The following is a 21,038-nucleotide window of genomic DNA, read 5'->3' as shown; positions in this document are numbered from 1 at the left end:
TTTGATGTTTGTGTCTAAGCGTGTCTTAGAGCTCATCTTTTGAGAGGAAACCTTTCATTCCCAGCCAAGCTGCACATGATATTGCATAAATGTCTGCTTCTCTTGTCAGAACTGTTCTTGTTGCAACATTTGCTGGGTGTTGACAAGCTTTAACTGTGACTGTAACAGGATTGCAAACGTGATGGAAATGACAGTTGTGGTTTGGGAGTTTTTCTTTTCAATGCGAGCTCAAGTGCAAAAAAGAAGCGGTGTATTACTTCTGTTTTTCACCGACATATAAATGTGTGTGGTGTTGGTTGATGCAGCTGTTAAGCTCACTGCCTGAGCGGCAGCTGAACCGCACATGACCTCTGCTCAAAATTTCACAGCACAAGAACGGCACTGATCTGATGCATCCCTTTGTCAGATCCAAACAGCAGGAAAGTTAGCTTCTTCAAACACCAGCCCTTCTGTGTTTTGATACAGTGGAAGGCAGAACGGGTTATCTGGCCTGCCTCTCCCTCCCTCCCTCACAGTCTCTCACTTCTGCAGGATGTTTTTGTTGAGTTGGGTTCCCATTGTTCACACACTGAGTTGGCTGGCCTCCCAGGGTTGCTGCTCGCTGCTAGGCCCCCTAATAGGTTCTTCATGTGCCTTGGCTTTCCTTGCGCATCTTGGTCTGGTTTTCATGGAGCAGTCTTGTTTTGGTGAAACCAGACAACACAAGGCATTTCTAGGGAGGAATTTAGTGAAATAAAAGATGATTTAGAGAATATGACCAAGTTCACAAAAAATTAGGCAACAGCAGCAAACTTACGCTAACTAAAACGAACGAGCCACCGAGGCTAATATGACTAATTACTGCCCTGACAGTGCTTGCAGTCTCCTGTATTGCAGAAACAGTGAAGACGTGGTAAAAATGTTTTGGGTGGGATGGTGTTACAGCAGCTGCAATCAAGTGCATCTGTGTGATTATCTTCCATCTCTATTCAAAAGGCCATTGTTCACAGGCTCATAAAATATTCATATCCATGCTTGCACCCCTCATCTGAGGGGTTACACTTGATCTGAAACATGCAAGATTAACTGAACATCTTGTGATTCATGTAAAATGCAGTTTAACAGTTTTTTTTTTAACAATGAATTCCCCCTTTTATAACGACAGTGAAATCTTGTTTATGACTTCCTCCTGAATGCATTGCCTCGGACCTGATTCGCATCTGGTTGAGCAGAAATGTGCAGCAAACCGCTCACTTGAATGACGTGCGATAGGAACATTCAAGAGGAGCTTTTAGAGTTGCTGCTGAAACATTTGAGGAGATGACAACCTCATAAGGAAGAATGCTCCTGTGTCATGAATCAGATGACCCATGAGCAGAGGACACATGTCACACATGTACATGGCACCTATAACACTATTTATATGACCTCAGAAAAGGCCAGGACTTCTTTTTTTTTTACATTAAATTATTTATAGTAACTCTTTGAAACAGATCACCTTATTCTACTCTGCACTTTTTTTTTCCAAACAAGGAAAATGCAGTGGCTACCAAATCAGGAGTAAAAGGGTTAACCTGTCCCCATAGGTGACATCACTTATATTGCTTAATTCCACAGCCTCTCTTGAATTCCTTTTGTCACTCTCTATTAGTTTTCTTGTACATCGTAGGGTGTGACAACTAATAGTGTTGACATTATTGTAAAGGATGTTTGTTCATCTCATTACCGCCACCTACACAACTTCGACCCAAGTATATGTCTAATCAGGCACAGCGATAAGAGTGTGTGGGAGTGCAGGACTGCAAGCTTGTTTACAATAATTAATCTGCTGTGACACTTCAGAATAGCAGCTTAAGGAGGTAGTTTGTGGACACAGCTATTCAGAAAAATAAGCACTCACTAACTTTTAATTATGCAATTAACCCAAAGCATAACCAAATATTTACAAACTAATAAGAATCATATTATAAACTATTTGAGGTCACATTGTCATATTGCGATAAACACAATGGTGTGAAGACTGCACTTTTATATTTCACTGTTCAAATGTTCTAGAAAAGCTGTGAGGATTTCTTTTTTACCTCACAATGAGCAATTTTATCCACATTTATATAAGATACTTTTGCCTTAAATAGAATTTATTGATTTAGGTTACACCATGTTAAAAAAAGTGAAGGTTTAGAGTACTGGAACATCATAAAAAGCTGCAAAAAAACCAACGTGAATCAAAAAACTTTTTTAAAAAGTGGTTTAAAGTCATTGAACTAGGCAGTGTTGGTAACTGTAGCCCAGCAGGTAACCAAAAACAAAAATCTGTGATCTACTGAGGGAAAAAAAAGAAAATTCTTCCAATGGAATAACTTTAATCTCTAGGATAACATATTATATCATCATTGGGAAGATGAGCTCAGTGACAAATGTTTACTGTTTGCCTGCTCTGAGTGGAAATTACAATTTTTACCAGGTCAGGTTCAGTTTTTAAAGATATTTTCCTCACATCACCTATTCTTCTAAAGTTGAAGTCTTTTAGGTAATATAATCTCGCACCAGAACATTACCAAACTGGTATGGAGAAATTTTGAGTGAACGATACTGCATGGGTGTCCGAAATCGTTCTTATGGGGTCGCTGTCCTGCAGGCTTTCAGTGTATCCCTGTTGCGACACACTTGGCCTCTGTCAAATAGATCCAACAGCCAATTAAGTTCTGCACAATGACTGATTAGTTTGAGTCAGGTGTGTTGGTACAGGAATACATGGAAAAGCTACAGAATTGTGGTCCTCAAGGACCAGAGCTGGACACCCCTGCTCTACTGGCACCTTTAATAAATAACTGCATTTCTAATTTAATTGTAATTGTGCATATGTTGCTCTCATAGTTGATCATTTCAGCCACTAAATGCTAACTCTGTAGGTTTACTGTCACAGCAAAAGTTAAAAGTTCTTTTCTTCTTGCTTTCTTCTTGCATCTTTACTCAGCCATGACAGTGAAACAAGTAGCCTGCTATTAGTGGCACAAATCCTGTTTAATTGCTAAGCTGTCAGCACAAAAACACCATCAAATGACTGTTTTAGCACATTGTATGTGTATTAATCCTGTGTGAACCTTTTTTACAGACAGACTTCCACAGTGCTGGTAATGATTTTTGATCACTTTCAAAATCATTATAAAAAGACATTTTACCACCAATCTACATATGAGGAAATCAGCCGAGTGGAATGCTGGTGGATGACAGTGAGCTTTAAATCCAGCTGATAGTGCACTTTCTCTCAGAAAACAAAAACATGTCTGTCGCTAAACATGGCCAGTGAGTTGTTCCCCTCCCTCAAGTCTGCCTGTGAGTAAGGAGGGGAGTTGGGGAGTTTAAAAAAAAAAAAAAATAGAGGCAGGGAGACAGGTGGTCGGGCTGGTCTTTTCCTTGCCCTCCGCTCCCTTTTGAACTCTTCTTTCATTCTTCCAGTTCATTCTGTGCTTCTTTCCATAGCTCTAGTGACAAGGCGCTCCATTCACTGCCTTATTCTTCTACCCCTCCCTCCATCTCCCTCACACACCCCAACCCCATCCCCTCCCTCCTGGCCCTTTTGTCTAGCTTGTGGGGGCCTGCTTTAGCCGCTATTCACCAGCCAGACGGACCGCCATTGACTGGACCCCCACCACACACCCCTCTTATTCACCCCCCACCCAACATCCCTCCCTCTGCAAAACACCCTCACACACATATGCACATAGCACCCTGGCCATTCTCCACCCCACGCCCTGTATCAGGCAGCTGCTATGCTAATAGGGAGGAAGGAATGAGGAGGAGAGACAGAGCAGCCAGCCTATAGTCAAAGTACAGAGGGAGGGAGAGCAGGGAGAGTGACCCTGCTCCTCCATCTCCATAGCCATGCCAGAGCAGCAGCAGACCTCCTGTTACACAAAGGGACTCCCCTCATTCCTCCCCCCTTGCCTTTCTCACCCCCTTCCCTCCTCCTCCCACCCCCTCTGTTTCCCTCTTTCTCATTCAAATCCATTTTATACCCCAGTGGTAAAGGGAGCTGTAAGTGCAGTATGTAAAGTAACCTTACTCCTGCCCTGCAGGCGTAACCATTCAGGGCTCAACACACAGAAAACCGCCACTGTGTGTGTGCGTGTGTGTGTGTGTGTGTGTGTGTGTGTGTGTGTGTGTGTGTGTGTGTTCATTCCCTTGCTTTGTTCAGGCCTGCAGTCCATACCTCCACACACACACATGCTCACAACTGACACCTGTCCCTGAATCTAGCTGCACCACTTTCAAAGACTTATAGACACATTAGAGACAGTCATTCAGATTTGAACACAAAACCACACACACTGTTCACATAGTCATTTATGAGCAAGTACAATCAGTTTCCAATTCATTAGGGGTAATTAAGTAAAAGAAGTGCAGTTTAAAACAACAGCCCTGCAATAAACTTCATGCTCGGTCAACAGTTTTAGGAAGGTGTTGATTTAATAGCTGCAGTTCCAACTGTCATCCATCTGATGCCACAACAATTTGCTGACTTAATAAAACTGGTTGCAGATCAATACTCAAGTCAAACAGCTTGACTGATAATTCAAATGCATCGTACAGAGGATGCTTCCAAGTATGTTACAAAATATTAGAATTTGACAGACAAATACCATTTATCCTTATAAAAAAAAAACTCATCAAGCTTTTAACATTGTGTGTGGTGCATTCTGCACATGCAAAATTACACAGTGTGTAGTAAGAATACAATTATGCAGCACTGATCCTAATAATATTTTGAGGGGTATCTTAGTAATCATTTAAAGAGGGATCGGGGTAAAATTTACATTGGATGTTTTTCAATAACATATCATTTTTTTTCTTTTTTAATTTAAGAGTTAAAGATTTCTATTTAGCATGACACTAAACTGGGAAATTGATTTGTGAGTATGTTTGTCTTAGTGACTGTAATGCTATGCAGTGTGCCTTTGGCAGTGTGTGTTGGCATGTTTGTGTCAGCAACTTTTTCTCTGGCAGCATGTGTGTACGTCTGTTTTGGTGTATTTTGGGGAGAGGGATTGAGGGGTGGGATTGTGTGTTGGCAGGAAGGCATTTCTCCTCTTTCTGTCTGCCCCTCCTGTTCTGTTATTTGCCCCTGTGCAGTGTGACCCTCTGCCCCATCAGAGAGGCACGTCCCATTTGACATCTGCCTGTTTGCAGGAGGAGGGATGGAGGGAGGGGGGGGACAAAGGATAGTTGCGCATATGGAGCTTGAATCCACCACCCCCATTCTAGCATTCCCTTGTCCATCTCACGTACACACACGCTCCTGCACGCAGCTCCAGCACATCAGCCGATGGCTGCATCTTTTATTACTAAATCTATGTACAGTGATGTCTGAAGGGTTGGGTATGTCTGAGCACAATTACACACTTTGTTGAAGACAAGAAACATTACTTGACTGAAGAAAAAACAAAACAGAAAAATAGACATTTGAGCAAAAATGAAATATTTTTCATTTTACAAGCCTAAACATAGAAAAGAAGGTAAAAGTGAAAAGTATATCCGGTTTGACATATTAGTAGTTTTCCAGTTCTATCTGGAAAAAATCTGCAGCAAAGTTTTTGTCTGATGTGCATTAATGCCGCACTACATTGCTGAATCCACACATTTCTTGTGCAGGTTTTGACAAATTATTTTACCTTAAAGTTTCCACAAACTTCCAGATTTAGTATTAACCTTAATACAACATTTCATTACAAGCAGGTATCTGCAAATGAATATGCAGAATCAGATTCAAGCTACAATCTATATGCCATTATTTAATGAAATTGAATATACCATCTCTTATATCACTGTGGACTTAACGGTTTCCTGTTGTTATGTTTATTGTCCTTGTTGTACAAATCAGTCATATTTAAGGAGACTTTGTTGGGGAGTATGTAAATTGCTGGTTTGTAGGCAAAAGATGCAAAGCAAGCTGATAATTGGTCAGATATCTGTTTTCTATATCTACTCATAAATACTTGCTGACTCTCCTGGCAGTTTAAAGGTCCTGCATTTTCTGCCATCTTTAACATTAGCTTTGTTTTCAAGTGTTTATCAGTTTATACAGAGTTGTCATCACATGGTGATTCTTCAATAATCCTCAGCAAGTCAGTTAAAGCCAAATAAACTAGAATAAAAGGGATACTCAAACTTATGCTCATGATAGTCCTACATCTATAGCATGATTTGCTGCCCTGTGTGGATTATCTTCCTATACAATGATTCAGTGTGCTCCATGCACAATGAGGAGGCTGACCTTCTGTTTGGATCTGGGCTAACGAGCCTGGTGGAGTTTAAATGGCTCAGGGCAACGCTGTTGGTGATACTCCTCTCTGAAACAGCACTTTCCCTGTCGAGCCCTATTCACTTTGTCTGACAGGCTGTACCTGATAATACCTCCTGTTTAGGGGGCTTACAGTGAATTAGGTTGTTAACACATATTGTGACACAGATGTTGCAGCATTTTTTTCCCCATTAGGAAGGGAAAATGAGGCTTCTGTGGATTTAGAGATTAATCTCAGTATGTGCTGGCTGAATAAATTCCCATCCTACATTTAAGCTGAGTACAACTGTGGATAAAGGCATACAAATGATCAGGGGTGAGATTATGTTTCTATAGCATCATTATAAAACTACACTCTACTATAAAACTAGTACAGAAATTTACAAAATGAAACAAAAATGTTTTAAAATTATTTTTCAAAAGTAAGTAAAAACTCCTGAGAACATTATAAACTTCACTTTCTACAGTTGCAGGGCTCTGTGGTTGGGAATCCACCTAGAAAATGTAGGAAATGCAACTGTAATATTAATTGAGAACAGGATGTGAAACTTTATGAAAGTGCAACACAATATTTGCGAACACGAAAACGATGGCAATAAATATATTGCTTCACAGCATGACTGAAATAGTGCTTATGTGCAACACTGATTCTGACATCCACCAGAGATGTCAAGCGTAGGGGCAACGTTAGAGCGTACGTATCTTTGCTCAGCAGTGAGAGGTTTCTTAGAGCTGTACATTTTGTACTCTGGCTGCAATCCAGCCTCAAATCCAGACACACAATGTAGACAGTTTCATGAATTGAACAGACAACAAGAAAGTTCTTCAAATACAAGTATCTTTATTTGGTTAAGTCAATGTCATTCTGACAACTGTTGAGTGTGTGAACTAAAATGTCTAAAGGGAGATTAAGAATATTAAGAAAAGACTGACTTTTTGTGTACTTTTTTTTTTAAAATTCCTGTTTGGTTGTTATCCAAAAAAATCCAATCTTCTGCAGGCATCAACCAGATTTGGTCCATATTACCACAGATTGATAGCAGATTTCCTCAGAACAGTTTTTAGAAAACAGTTTTTAGTAAACATTGACCTTCAACAGCATTTGAACATCCAACATGGCAGTGATCTGAAGTATGCAGATGAAATGCTCATGAATGACACTGAATCAGATCAGCAAAGGACCAGTCAGAGCATATACCTGAACCTGATCCTGGATATGTGGAGGACACTCAAAGCCAGAGTGATTGTAATTTAACATGGGCCAAAATCCCAGTGGAGACATGGACAAAGGCTGTTAGCTATGATATTGATAGCTGTGGTTCCAGATTTACATTTCTAACCAGAAGCAAACAAACAAAGCAACAACAAATTAGAATTCATCATTTTAATCTTACACATTCCCAAACTGTACGTATGCATATGAGTACATGAGTTTATATACAATGTATTTATATCTGTATGTATATGTGTGTGCTGGTGTGTGTACATGTGTATCACGGTGTAATTATAGAGAATAAAGGCTTGCTTGTACAGAGTGAAACTGTGGGTTTTGAAGTGAGATGGGAGATGATTTTCTGTTTGGCTGAGCAGGCTCAATGGTCCTATTCAACTAGCCTCCTTACTGCCCATTGTCCTCCCACCACCAGCCCTACACACACACACACACACACACACACACACACACACACATTTACGGCTGTAAGGGAATTGGAGTGGAGGCCTGGGGCAGAAAAGAGCGATGAAGAGTTGGGGGATGAGGGAGCTGAACCTGAGAGCTGTTGCGAGGGTGAAGTGAGGAAGAGGGGGGGTGTGGTAGAATGATATACAACTAAAGATAAAAACTTGGGTGAATTTTAGATTTCATGCAAAATACCAAAATCAGGATGATTTACCATGCAGTTTATGTTAATATGATAAGCTGTTTTCCTTTAAACTAAATTATTTAGACTTCTGTCTGATTGTGATGCTCTGAAAAACCATTTTATTTTCTTAAACTATAACATTTTGGCCCACTTTCATGTGCAGTTTTCTCAATGTAAAATGACACATGTAATTACAATGTCATGCTTTTAAGTTAGACCTCTTGCCCTGCCGTTAACTGAGTCCACATGACAGAAAAAAATTAAATAAACCCTCCACACAATAGTAAGTTTACATATGCACAGTCATCACACAATAGCCTGGCCAAGCGGATGAGGAACTAACACCCGTCAGGGGTTAATAATCTTCTGTTGGTGCTTTGGAGCCCATTAGGACATTGATCTGGCTGCGTCTTTCATGCCACCTGGGGAAAGGAATGTGCTGGGTCTTCTATTGTGTCTGCTTGTCTGAGAGTGTGCTGAGTGGTCATCTACACTCTCTGAGTGTGTGTGTGTGTGTGTGTGTGTGTGTCAGAGAGAGGTCAGTCTAAGCAGAGTGAGCCAGAGTGTCACACTGTGCAGAGAGACAGACAGTGGAGGGGCTAAATATTCTTGAGGTCAGTCGGTCAAAGGTCATTTCATGCATTTTGACCTGAACACAGAGATGAAATCTCCTCATTCATGAAGACTCATTTAATGTATATGAGCCAATGTGCAATATAATTGGATAAGAAATGTCTAATCTTTGCATCTTTGAGTGCTACACTTCTATATATTTCCTCCTCTTAGGAAGAATTCTGTCAAAACTACAAGATGCTTCTTGATCTTAAATCTGTATTTCATAAGTAAATAATGAGGGCAAGTTGTTGTCCCATTGGCCTATAAATCTGTTATTGTGTGGGGGACATTGGGGCCCAGGGGTTCCAGCAGATTAGAAATGGAAACTGGGTGCAAAAAGACAAACAAGTTTGGAGGCATTGTTCCCAAATGTATCAAACTAGCCCAGTTCAAGACAACTCCAGAATTACCACACATCAAAGTAGGTCATGACACATTCGGGCCCCAAAATATGTAGTTTCAATGTAGATGAATCTAAGCCAAGACTCAAAAGTTGAAGGCACCTGCTGTGGTACCTGAGCCAGCTTAGATAAGTGTTGTCATTTATTTACATAGTATTTTCAATAGTTCTCCAGGCTTCTTTAAGAACTTTTCAAAACTGTGTTTGGAATGTTAGCTGCCTTCTGTTCCTTTTTTACGTCAAGACTAGGCCAAACTGCTTGAACAATGTTGAAGTCCAGGCTTTGCGGACAACTCAATACTCCGTAATACTTGTTGATACTGACCTTTTGTCCAATTCTTATGTAATTTAGCCTAACTCAGCCTTTCCTCCCTAAAGAGTGACTTTTTGTGTGCCACCTTTCATGGGGACGTTTCTGATGAGGCTCCAGTGAATGGTAGTTTATAAATATAAAGAAATCTGCGGTTTCCCTCAAGACTTTTGCATAGTGCTGATTATATCGACTTAAACTGCCACTTACTGAGACATGATGTCAAATCACATGTTTCACAGCATTTCAACAGCCATTAGTGTTGAGGTCAGCCGAGGAGACAGAAAATTGCTTCGGTAGCCATTATTTATTTTATACCCAAAGCCCTGTAAACCTGAGGATGTAGGACACACAGAGCTAAGGATGCCTTATCTTTTTAGTTTGCGGTATATTCAGAACATACCAGCCCCTTCTGTCAAATCTTAAGATAGCCAGGTGTTGCTCTAAGAACAGTTTAGTGTTTTGTGACATTTGGATTTGAAGAATGATGGTGTTTGGTTGCTGCTTGGGTGAGGCATTCTTCTTTTTAATAGGAGTTTTCAGCTCCATATTGAATTGCCTCTGTGATGGACTGGCGAGCTGTCCAGGATGTGACCCCGCCTTTCGCCCAAAGATGGCTGGGATAGGCTCCAGCTTCCCCGTGACCCTTAATCATTCATCCTTAACAATTCATTCATTCATTTAGGAAAATGAATAAATGAATTGTACTGCCTTTGATGTCTCATTGACCTTCAGGAGAATTGCACATCACTTTCATTATTACCTTTTAACTAACTTTTACAACTGTTTGTGGCAGCAGAGGAGCTGGATATTGTAACTGCTGTTTTTTTGTACTTTATTTGAATTGATGCATCTGTAATTTAGCATTACCTTGTTAGCTGCTTTAAGATGTATTTTTAGATTTTATATGAACCTTTTGTCTCTCAAAAGAAGATTTATGAGGCAGCTGCAAGTTTAAAGACAACCAAGAATGTATGAATGTATGTTTTGTTTTTTTGTTTTTTTTTTTAATCTAGTTTTAGGCATTTGCTTGGTTTTCTCCCCAAAACAAGCAATGTTTTCTACCTGAATTTATTTTCTGTCTCTGTATAACTTTCTGTCAGATCTTGCACAGCTGCGTTTTAGAGTAGGGGGAGAAAATGGTCTTTAAACGTCAATACTTGCCAGTTGTTCAGCTCCGCAATGAAGAGTCACACTTAAAGATGGAAAGAAAGAAATGTGGTTTAGGTTACAAGTTAGGGTGGAAATAAAGGTTTGGCAAGAAGCGGGTCTGGTTATCATTGGGAATGATTGTGTTGTTATTCTTCTGAAGAAAGGACATTAGTATGAGCGTATGCATGGAGGGGAAAATAACAGAAGATGGCAATGACAGAGCATCTTAATACAAGTTTTTTCCTGCATAGTCTTTGCAACGTAAACACATCTTGTGTGTCTTTGTGCAAGTATGAAGATTTGTATATGTGTTTTCCAGCCCATATGCATAAAGAATGTAACCTCCAAGACACTCCCTGAACTCAGATAATATCTCCATTATGGGCCATATGTTCACAGCATGTACATTCAGTTTCCATGTGGTTCCAAGCATTGTCTACTAATGTCTGTGTCTTCTCTAGTGAAAACTTAATCTGGATTTCAAGATGGATAATTTTTATAAACCTCTCTGCAATTCTAGGATATGTTTTCACTGAGTAATAGTTTCAGTTTGTGTTATTTTTCAAGTGAAACCTTAATGAAGAAGTGGCAGCTGTGCATGTATGCATCCTTGGTAGGTGTATAGGACATGTGAAGTCCCAAGTAAGGATGGGTTGTGACTATGGAAGGATAGAGGACAATCTAGGGCTTTTATATGCAACTGGGGGAGGAGAGGGTGGGGAGCCTGTAATCCTCTGTAATGTTAGACAATCACAAAATGCATTTTCTCCCACTTTTTTCAGTTTCTTCTTGAAGCATGATTTGAGTTATTATGTGTTTGTGGATTGAATAAACATGTAATTGCAATAGCAACACTGACTAACTCAGCTGCCTGTAAGCTAGTAGTATTAAACACATGGTTAACAACCAGAAAGAGAAAAGCGGCTCCAGCTGTTGTGAGGAAGAATCTGAACTGGTGGGAATTTTCCTGTCAAATCTGTAGTTACTTCAGACTGTCTGTTGGAAAGTTTTCTGCTGAACTAATTGAGGTCATTGTCACCTCCCTCTTCATGGGAACCACTGTCTTTATTTTATTCCTGTCTTGGAAAACAAACTGAGGTGTCAAAATGTGTCACAGGCATGAATACGTATGTATGTGAACACAAAGTATACGCCTCTGGTTATTTGTGTGTGTGTGTGTGTGTGTGTGTGTGTGTGTGTGTGTGTGTGTGTGTGTGTGTGTGTGTGTGTGTAAGTGGGTGTTTGTTTGGTAGCTGTGGTAAAGGCTGCACCAGGTGATCTGGCTTGGTACGGAAGGTCACCGCTGTGATGTCACTTCCCCTTCCTCTCCGGATATTCCCAGCATTCTACTGCCAGCAGTTGGGAACTCTGGGAACAGAGAGCAGGAAGACTGGCTCCGCTGTATGAGTGAGGGCATGCAGTGGTGAGGTTGTCTGGTGTTTTTTGCAGAACTGAATGACTCATCATTTGATGGCTAAATTCACTATAATATATATATATATATATATATATATATATATATATATATATATATATATATATATATATATATATATATATATATATATATATATATACATACAGCGGAGCCAGTCTTCCTGCTCTCTGTTCCCAGAGTTCCTGACTGCTGGCAGTAGAATGCTGAGAAAAAAAAAAAAAAAAAAAAAAAAAAGTATATATATATATATATATATATATATATATATATATATATATATATATATATATATATATATATATATATATATATATATATATATATATATATGTGTGTGTGTGTGTGTGTGTGTGTACATGTAGATGTGCATGTGCGCGTCATCATTTAACAGAGCTACAACGCCCTCTACTGGTTTGTGCTGCAAGCAGAAAGCTGAAGGTTTGAAGGGGTCATTTGAAGAGCTAATTTTGTCATGAAAATTAATTCAAATCTCTAACATTTGTTTGAGTAAATGCCATATATAGAGAATTTTACCCTGTGCCACTTTTACACTATTTACTTTAATTTTTTTTTTTATTAGATTTTCCGTGCATACTGAAAGTTGATTGTCATAACTAACAATATGAAAACTATGAAACACTAAAAAAAGAAATCAAATTTGAATAAAGACTAACACTTATTACATGTTAGATCTTTGTAAAAGTAATGCTCAGCAGTAATCTAACCAATAAGTGTAACTCAATTCCTAACAGACACAGTTGATCAGTGTCAGGATAAGTTGAGCAATCATGGATGTCCTTTGGTAACAGTAACAACACAAACAACTGTGTAATGCAAACATGGCCGAGTAAACAGATAAATAGATGAATGACCTGTTTAAGAAATAATATTTATTTTTAATCACTACAATGAAATGACTATTAATCCCACTTAAAACAAACAAACAAACAAATAAATTTAAGTTGAATAATTTTTGTTAAGGAATTCCATTTCTCTTCACCAAGTAATCTATATAACATCTTCACAAAAATCATGTATAGAATCCAAACAGGAGATATTTCCAGTGTCTTACGGGAATACTTTAATTTCAAACTTGAGCATCAATAATGCTAAACAAGAACGACATGGCAAACAAAGGGTTTGAATATTTCAGCAGTTTTTTATTGATGATCTGTTGTGACATGTCAACAGTACTGATGCAAGATGGGTTTATTGTGTCTCTTGTAAATTGCTGGTTTATGTTAAATTTCTGTAAAACCAGTTTGAAGAGCAACTACGATTCTTCACCTCACTCAGCTGGACATCAGCAGCCCCTCTTCTATAAAAGATCAAAAGTTATTCTGTGTGTGTGATGAAGAATTTAGGTGTTCTGCTTGCACGAAGACAAACATATCTGGAACTTGGAATTTAAATCCATCTTTTCCATGCAACAAGTGTGCCTGTTTCTACTCTTTTAAAATATTTTCTCTCTTATCTTACCTTTTACCACTCCACAGTACTCTTCACACTCCGTCTTAGTATAGAACTTGTTAGCATTTGCCTGGCAGAAACCCTGTTTGTAGGGCACACACAGACCTGCAGAGGAGTCAAAGACCCAGATGGATGGCTGATCTTTGCACGGCTGGGCTACCATGGGCAGACGGCACACAGCTAGAGAGACACGAGACATTCATCAAATCATCATGACAGGAATTACTGAGTTCTCTGTGTCCTGCAGGAGTCATTGGAAGAAAAATTGCTGAAAACTGTGCAGGTGCAAACCCTCATGTTCATCTGTAGCTGAGATTACAGACAATTGCATTAGCTAATAGATAAACAGTAACATCACTGTATCATCATTTGTTTCTGGTTGCTTGTGGAAAAGAGTCCACATGTTAAGAGTTTTTATTTGATGTCTACAACTTCCCCATCAACTCCCATCAGAAGTTATTGGAAAGAAAAAACATTTTATAAGATGATTGGATTTGCATTCCTCATATGCAGATAAGTTTGACTCCTCACCCTCAGTGCGACATCTCTGCAGACACTCCCTCTCGGTTTGAAAGTTGTTCTGATTTCCCATACACCCTCCATAATTGAAAAGCTCACAGCTCATTGAGGAAGAGTTGAAGAAGTAGCGCTGGTGCATCCCGAAACACGGTCCTGTGTCTGGGACTGCTCTACACGCCTCTATGGACACAAATGGAGAGAGTGAGGGATTACCATACAACCTGCTGTGTACAACAGACCCAGATTTCGGATTAACTCTATAAAATGGATGTTGTGTCCTACCGGTTCCATTGAACAAAGGCTCATATGCACCGGATCCCTCCACATCTGCAGTAGCCAAAGAGGGAACCACGTTTCTCCTCACCCTCTGTGCCACAGCAGCAACCAAAGCAGTTTCAGTCAATCGCATAAAGACATCTGAGCAGTATACATTAGAACAATGATCTTAAACATTACGATTTAAAACATTTTGAAGAGGTTTGATGGGAATTCATTTCCAGATTGCTGCATAAAAATGAGAGAAAATGATTTTCCTAACATTTAAATACTATGCAGTTTGTAGATTAAGAAAAAAAACATATGTGAATATATTATTATTTACTACCTGATGCTCAGGTTGAGTTGTTGGTTCGGCCACTTGCTCTCCAGGAACACAGTCACCTATATAGAGTTCACTTAAAAACCTTTGCATAATATTTACTTCATGTCCATAATATTTGTGTTTGAAAAAATGTATCTGTGTTGTTATGGTATCATTTTAATTTATTTATATATTTTTAATTAAACATCATACATTCATGCTGCATTGCAAAAACCATTTTTTTCTGTCAACAAACAGTTTTATTATGGGTGTTGTTAGTGCCACTGCTTTTGTGTTATTCTGTGTAATGTGAAGGGTACCTTTGTTCTTCTTAATGATGATGTTGCTCTCAGTCATTCCCTGTTCTCTGACCAGTCTTTTAAAGTCCTCCATCACAGTGGGTCTCACGGTCATTGTTCGACCTGAACAAGCCGGTCACACAGATGAAAAAAGATGTTTTAAACAACACTTCTCACTACTGTGAGCTCATCAGGACAGAAATCTGCTCTTCAGTTCACTTGATGATGTTATAAGTTATTAGAATATTTCCTTCAAAGACTGGTGCAACAAAATTGAGAAAAATACACATGAGGGGAGGGACTCACTGTAAAGCTTAACTGAGGTGCTCTTATCACCAGTTGACTTCTTTTTGCTCATAATCACAATGGCATACTCATTGTAGTTTGTGTGAACCACATAAGCATCAACATCTGCCCCCCACTCTGCAGGAAGGATAGCAAACAAAGCAAAAGTCATAATATCTGTTCATATTCATGAATGATATAAACTTCCATGAGAGATCGGACACTGCTAAAACAGTCAGCTGGAAAAAGACTGACACACAAAAAGACAACATACTTGCAACATGGTAGAAAAACCGTCCTGGTGTAGAGGTCAACTCATAATCCCCAGTCCTCTCCTTACATGTTCCTTGTCTGCATGCACAGATACAGCACCACTTATTTGTGGAATAAAGCAGTGTGTTGTATTCACCTTTCACTCACATTTAATCACATCCAGATTTCCACTTTGTAATGTGTACACACTATATCAGAGAGCAGGCAGTGAAAGACTTACTATAAAGAGCTTTTCAGAATACGTTTGTTGCAATACACCAGCATAAGCAAGAGAAGCAAAGATCATGAAGGAAAAGGGGGTTCGACATTCAGTCATGGGAACGAAGCAACATTTTGTCACAAACCTGAGGACAGTTCGAGTCATTTCAAGCTTCCCTTCAGTGGTACCTCTCTGCAGCACCAGTTTGCCGATGGCTGAATCTGTCCGGTGGCGCTGCATGTAGGGACATGTACTTGCGACAGCAACATCATGCCATGTTCCCAAAAACTGTCAAAAAGAAATTACATAATCCGAAATTAAATAGACTGGGACAATTTGTGAAAACACATCTCCAAAGAGCCAGAAATATAAAGATGCAAGAGTTAAAAGAAAGGATAGTAGGCTTTGAGCATTTTAAATAAACCTTTACAGTAAAAAATAGAAGAACTAAACCAAGAACCAGTATAAGCTGACAATACAGAGCTTACTTGTTTATCGGAAACACAGAGTAATACTGCTCATATATGTCCAAACTACACAAAACATGTTTTAGCACAAGCTGCCACAACAGATAATAACAAAAGAAAAAAGGAAACTTAAACACAGACTACAGAGCTCAGTCTCTCACCTTGCTCAGATCAAAGTTCTCTTGTGTGGGATACAGAGGATCTGGGAGTACTGGAAGCCCCTGAAGGGTCCAGATCCATCCCAACACCAGCATAGGAACCAGAACTGCTGCTTGTGGCATTCTGTCAGAGATGTCTGTCCACTTGTCACTGAATCGTCCCCTTTCGACAACTGAGAAGGGATCAGGGCACTGAACCGTTATGGGCTATGTGTACAGACCAAGTCCCACTGATGAGTAAAAAAAAAACAAACAAGCAAAGGAGCAAAGTTCTGCATCTCTGTGTCTTTCCCTGCAGCTTGACTTGCCAGCACTGGCAAATGACCGCTTAAACATTGGACTTCAGAGTTACAGCAAACTCAACAAATCAATACACTGCATGATTTACAAAAGTAACGAATAACAAATGTGTGCTATTTTTCCAAGATCTGTTGTACACTTACACTTACCTTATTTTCTTTTATCTTTACCAATCTATTTGTTTATTTGTTCCTAGTCCTGTGGCAGTTGACAGTTTGTTAATGTAGCTCTGAAAGAGTCACTGAATCATTTTGGTTAGGAAGAAAAGCAGATCTTGGAGTAACGATGAATGTTTTCTTTTTCTACATCTGGGCAAGAGGTTGCGCAATCTATTCACTCTACACACATATGCAGCTTGTCTGAGCAAGCTTTAGTCCCTTTGATTTTTGTCCCTGTACCTCCCCAAGGAGAGGCACACCTCATTTAGAAAACATCTGCTATCAGGCACCGGACTTTAAGAGAGGATTTAATGCATGGCATATATTTATCACACATCACATGCATTTCTTTTTAGAAGTCTCAGCTATTGTAGATGATGTTACTTGACCGGTCAATTTAATAACTATTGATTTTTATTAATTATCTTATCATCACAGGCTTACTTAAAATGTCTGATAGTAATATAGATGAGCTTAAAACTACAAGGGTATAAGTATAAGATATCAATAGCACACCAATGATGAGTAGCTTGTATTTACATTGTCAGTAAAGCTAACATGTTTTTTATCTGGTCATCTCCTACTGGCAAGTTCTGATTAAAAAAAAAAATCATTGGTGACAGTCATATGGTCAACTCCCAGCTAGGCGTTCAGATTTCCTCAAATAGTATGAATATATGTTTAGTCAGCTTTATGAAGACTAGATAACTCTTGGCATGTTATTTAATTGAACAAATACAGTGGAAACAGGATATTAACTGCTGAAAGGATAATATTACAGACAGTGAAAAACATTGAGAACATTTAGATATCATGTTGTAAGATTGACTATAAATACATTGAATAATATAATTTTAGGAACAGCCTAAATGATGTATTTGTACTTCAGCACAGAAACAGTCCAAACACAGAAATGGTATTTAACCCCAACCAACAGTTATAAACTACTGAAACTGAGGTTTCTTCATGATCAGTGACAAATCATTTCCTTATTCAAATAAATTAATTCAATGGGAATTCATCTTTAAATTATTTTTTTTCTCAGGAAGGAGAGAAACTGAAATTCTTCTTCATTTTAACATGGAGGATGTGTTGGAAAGTGTTGTACTTATTTTCAGGATCACAGCTGGCTGCATGTTTCATTTTCACATCCTGGGAACAAAAGTCTGAAATAAAAACATACAGGGCACAATCTGCCGTTGGAGACTTATCACCATAAGATATAAGCTTAAAGCATCATTGTGAGAAACAAGTACCTCCAGCTGAGTTGTGGGCTTCTTCATCTGTTCACCTGGAACACATTCACCTGTGAATACAGAAAGAAGCGCACATGCGGGTTTTTAGCTTTTTACTGCTTGTGTGCCATTCTGGGGTCACTGGAGAAATAAAAATGTGTTGAGTTTCAAAAGTGAAGAATCTCCAAGTATCATCTGAGAGAAGGTGTGTATGTGTATGTTCACCTTTGGGTTGGTTGATAATGACGGCATCTTCATTCATTCCATATAGTCTGACCACTACTTTAAACTGGTCCAACACGGAGGGATTTACAGTCATTGTCCGACCTGAGAATAAAAAGTTTTATTTGTATTAAACATAAATGTAGTAAATCAGAAGACTGTGATTGATTTTGACTTCCTCTGTAACTAGTACTGTTTGTTGTCCAGGCTGCAGAAAAATGTGAGCACAGGCAGAGAATGGGCTCGATGAATTTTAATTTCGGATCACAAACTTGGTTTTAGCATTTTGAATCCCAATGGGGAGGTGACACGGATGGTATTGAACTCCAAATGGAAACTGGTGCTGGAAAACTTCCTCCCAATGCAGTACTCCTAGCGAGACAGATTTTGTTTTAATCTTTTCCTTTGTTTATTTTTTATCTTGCAGGTCACCCTGCTACCATCTTTTTTGTTTATTTATTTATTTTTATTTATTTATTTTTTAAAATGTATTTATTTATATATCCATAGCATACTTTTTCTAGTGGGTTTTGTTAGGTTACGACTCCCCCCCTCATCATTTTAGAGTTAATTGCGGTGCTGATTTTGGTGAAGTTTTCATTGATTTAGTTCTGATTAATTAGAGACAACTGTTGAAGATTCAGCCCTTCCTTTTATTTATTTATTATTTTTATTTGTGTTTCTGTGTGTGGAGCGCATGATGGTGTTGTGGTTTTCTTTTAGTTCCAGGAGTGGTTATTGTGCAACAGTGGTTCCCCACCAGCTGGGCATATCGTTTGACATCTTTTTAATCACGCGCTCTTTTAGTATGTCCAGAGACAGGCCTGTAAAGATCATAGTACATTTTAGGGTCATTCTGACATCTTTCAACAAGCCAAATAGCCCTACTTTAAATAAGACATCTGTCGGATTAACAGTTAAATTAATTTACCTCCTGGAGGTTCCATTTTTAAGAACAAAATATGTTAATCATTAAATATTTTAGGTGCCTGGGTGATAAAAACAGAATAAAATAGTGCTGATGATTTAATTAACATTCACACTATCATGTTGAGTAACTGTAATACAGGCTATACTTAAACCTCTCACTAGCTTCAGATAAATATCTGAATGTACTTCCATGCAGAAAAAGAACAACAGATTTTGTCTCCTATATTTTACCTTATAATAATTAAGATACATTAATGCCAGTAACGTGAACCCATGTGCAAGGCCAAAATGGTGTCAGAAAATTGTTAACAGCTGTCAAATTTGACACCACAGCAATTTCGCACATTAAAGTTGTCTCTGAACATGATCATCCTATGCTACATCATAAGACCCCTTTATGTTATCCCACCACCTCTTCGAACTGTTGCCATCTGACTGGGTATGACAGAGTGTAAATTCACCAGTTTTGAGATTAATCCATTTTTATTTAAATTTCTACTTCCCACCTATTCATATTTTGTCTTGTATTTTAGCTAATGGTAATGTCTTGTGGTTTTAATGACAAAAGTTGTTCTATAGTCATTGCAATTTTCTTAACAACGCATCCAGATCCCAGAAAAGGGAACCCATGGGTGGGATGGTTAAGCTGACACAAGAGTTCACTCACTATAAAGCTTTCCTATGGTGGTTTTATTTCCCGATGGTTTCTCTGTGCTTAGCTGAAGTATCATGGCATGTTCATTGGTGGAATGAACTACGAAGGTATCAACATCTGCACCGAACCCTGCAGAGAGGAATTTCATCTAAGCATCACAGGAACTCCTTTTGGTAAGATGTAGAAATGATATCTGAGAGGGAATTACAAAAACACACTTGCAACATGATGGAAGAACTGTCCTGACGTGTTGGTCAAGCTATAATCTGTGGAGATCTCCTTACATAAGCCATTCCTGCAAGCAGACCCACACTCCTATTATGTTTAACTTTAAATTTTGTGAGCAGTAATATACATGCACACCTGACCTGAAGGTAGAAGCTGTCATGGTGAAGTCTCCCTGAGATGGGACATATTTCAAATCCAGTGTGACAATCACAGAGTTTCCCCTCTTGTGTTGCATGTAGTGAGGGCAGGTAGATACCACTGCTACTTCATACCACCTCCCCATGAACTGCAAGGAAAACACATTGTGTACATCAGAGAATCCGCATGTGGTCTGAAGCGCAACCATGACAGCAACAACTCAGAACATTTAGGAAATATTACATCTTGATATTATGCATTGTCTTGTCAAAAGTGATCAAATTAGCAGAGAAGTTACTGAACAAAAAGTGCAAATTTCCCAAAAGGGAGATGCAAAAAAAAAAAAAGAAAAATCCAATAGCAAAAATATTTTGCCCAGTAAAGATGTAAAGCAAAGTAAGACATAAAATTTAATTTTTTAGACAGGAACAATCATAATGCATGAACTTCTGCCACTCACCTGCTCCAAATCAAAGTTCTCCTGCACCGGGATTAGACTTTGTTGCATTGTTTGGGGGGCAGCTGAGATTATCCATATTAAGTCAAGGAACAGCAGAGGCAACAGACCCATTTTTTTCTTCCGTTTCTCTGCTTGCTGACTCTAAAAGGATGGAGCTTCTGCCCTCTACCACTCGTCCCTCTTTCTGGGCCAAACTGTCACTTTGAATATGTTGGTGAATATGTTTGTGAATTCCCGCCCACCACATTACAAAGAAATCCTCAGCTGGAAGAGCAAGGGTCCGATGATCTCTATCTCTTCCTTTGTGTCTACACACACAAGAGTGTTTGTTGCTCTGACTAATCGGAAATGAATCACTGGACTTCAGAGTTTGAAGCTAAAACATCAGCTAATCAATATATGTGA

At 38.9% G+C, this 21,038-nt stretch overlaps 1 protein-coding gene across 1 annotated transcript; it reads right to left on the bottom strand.

The window, feature by feature from the left end:
• Nucleotides 1-11,916: 11,916 nt before the first annotated feature.
• On the bottom strand, nucleotides 11,917-16,430 carry ambp (alpha-1-microglobulin/bikunin precursor; the record flags this gene model as incomplete). Its single annotated transcript, XM_079256353.1, has 10 exons — nucleotides 11,917-12,018; nucleotides 13,544-13,707; nucleotides 14,059-14,226; nucleotides 14,329-14,413; nucleotides 14,651-14,706; nucleotides 14,947-15,048; nucleotides 15,232-15,348; nucleotides 15,485-15,561; nucleotides 15,828-15,970; nucleotides 16,311-16,430. 10 exons carry the CDS (start codon nucleotides 16,428-16,430, stop codon nucleotides 11,917-11,919), a joined length of 1,134 nt encoding a protein of 377 aa, XP_079112479.1.
• Between the last annotated feature and the right edge of the window lie 4,608 nt (nucleotides 16,431-21,038).

This window comes from Telmatherina bonti, assembly GCF_933228915.1.
Source record: "Telmatherina bonti genome assembly, chromosome: 17".
NCBI lineage: Eukaryota > Metazoa > Chordata > Actinopteri > Atheriniformes > Telmatherinidae > Telmatherina > Telmatherina bonti.
The sequence above is the reverse complement of the archived record's forward strand: the minus strand, read 5'-3'. Positions and strand labels throughout refer to the sequence as shown.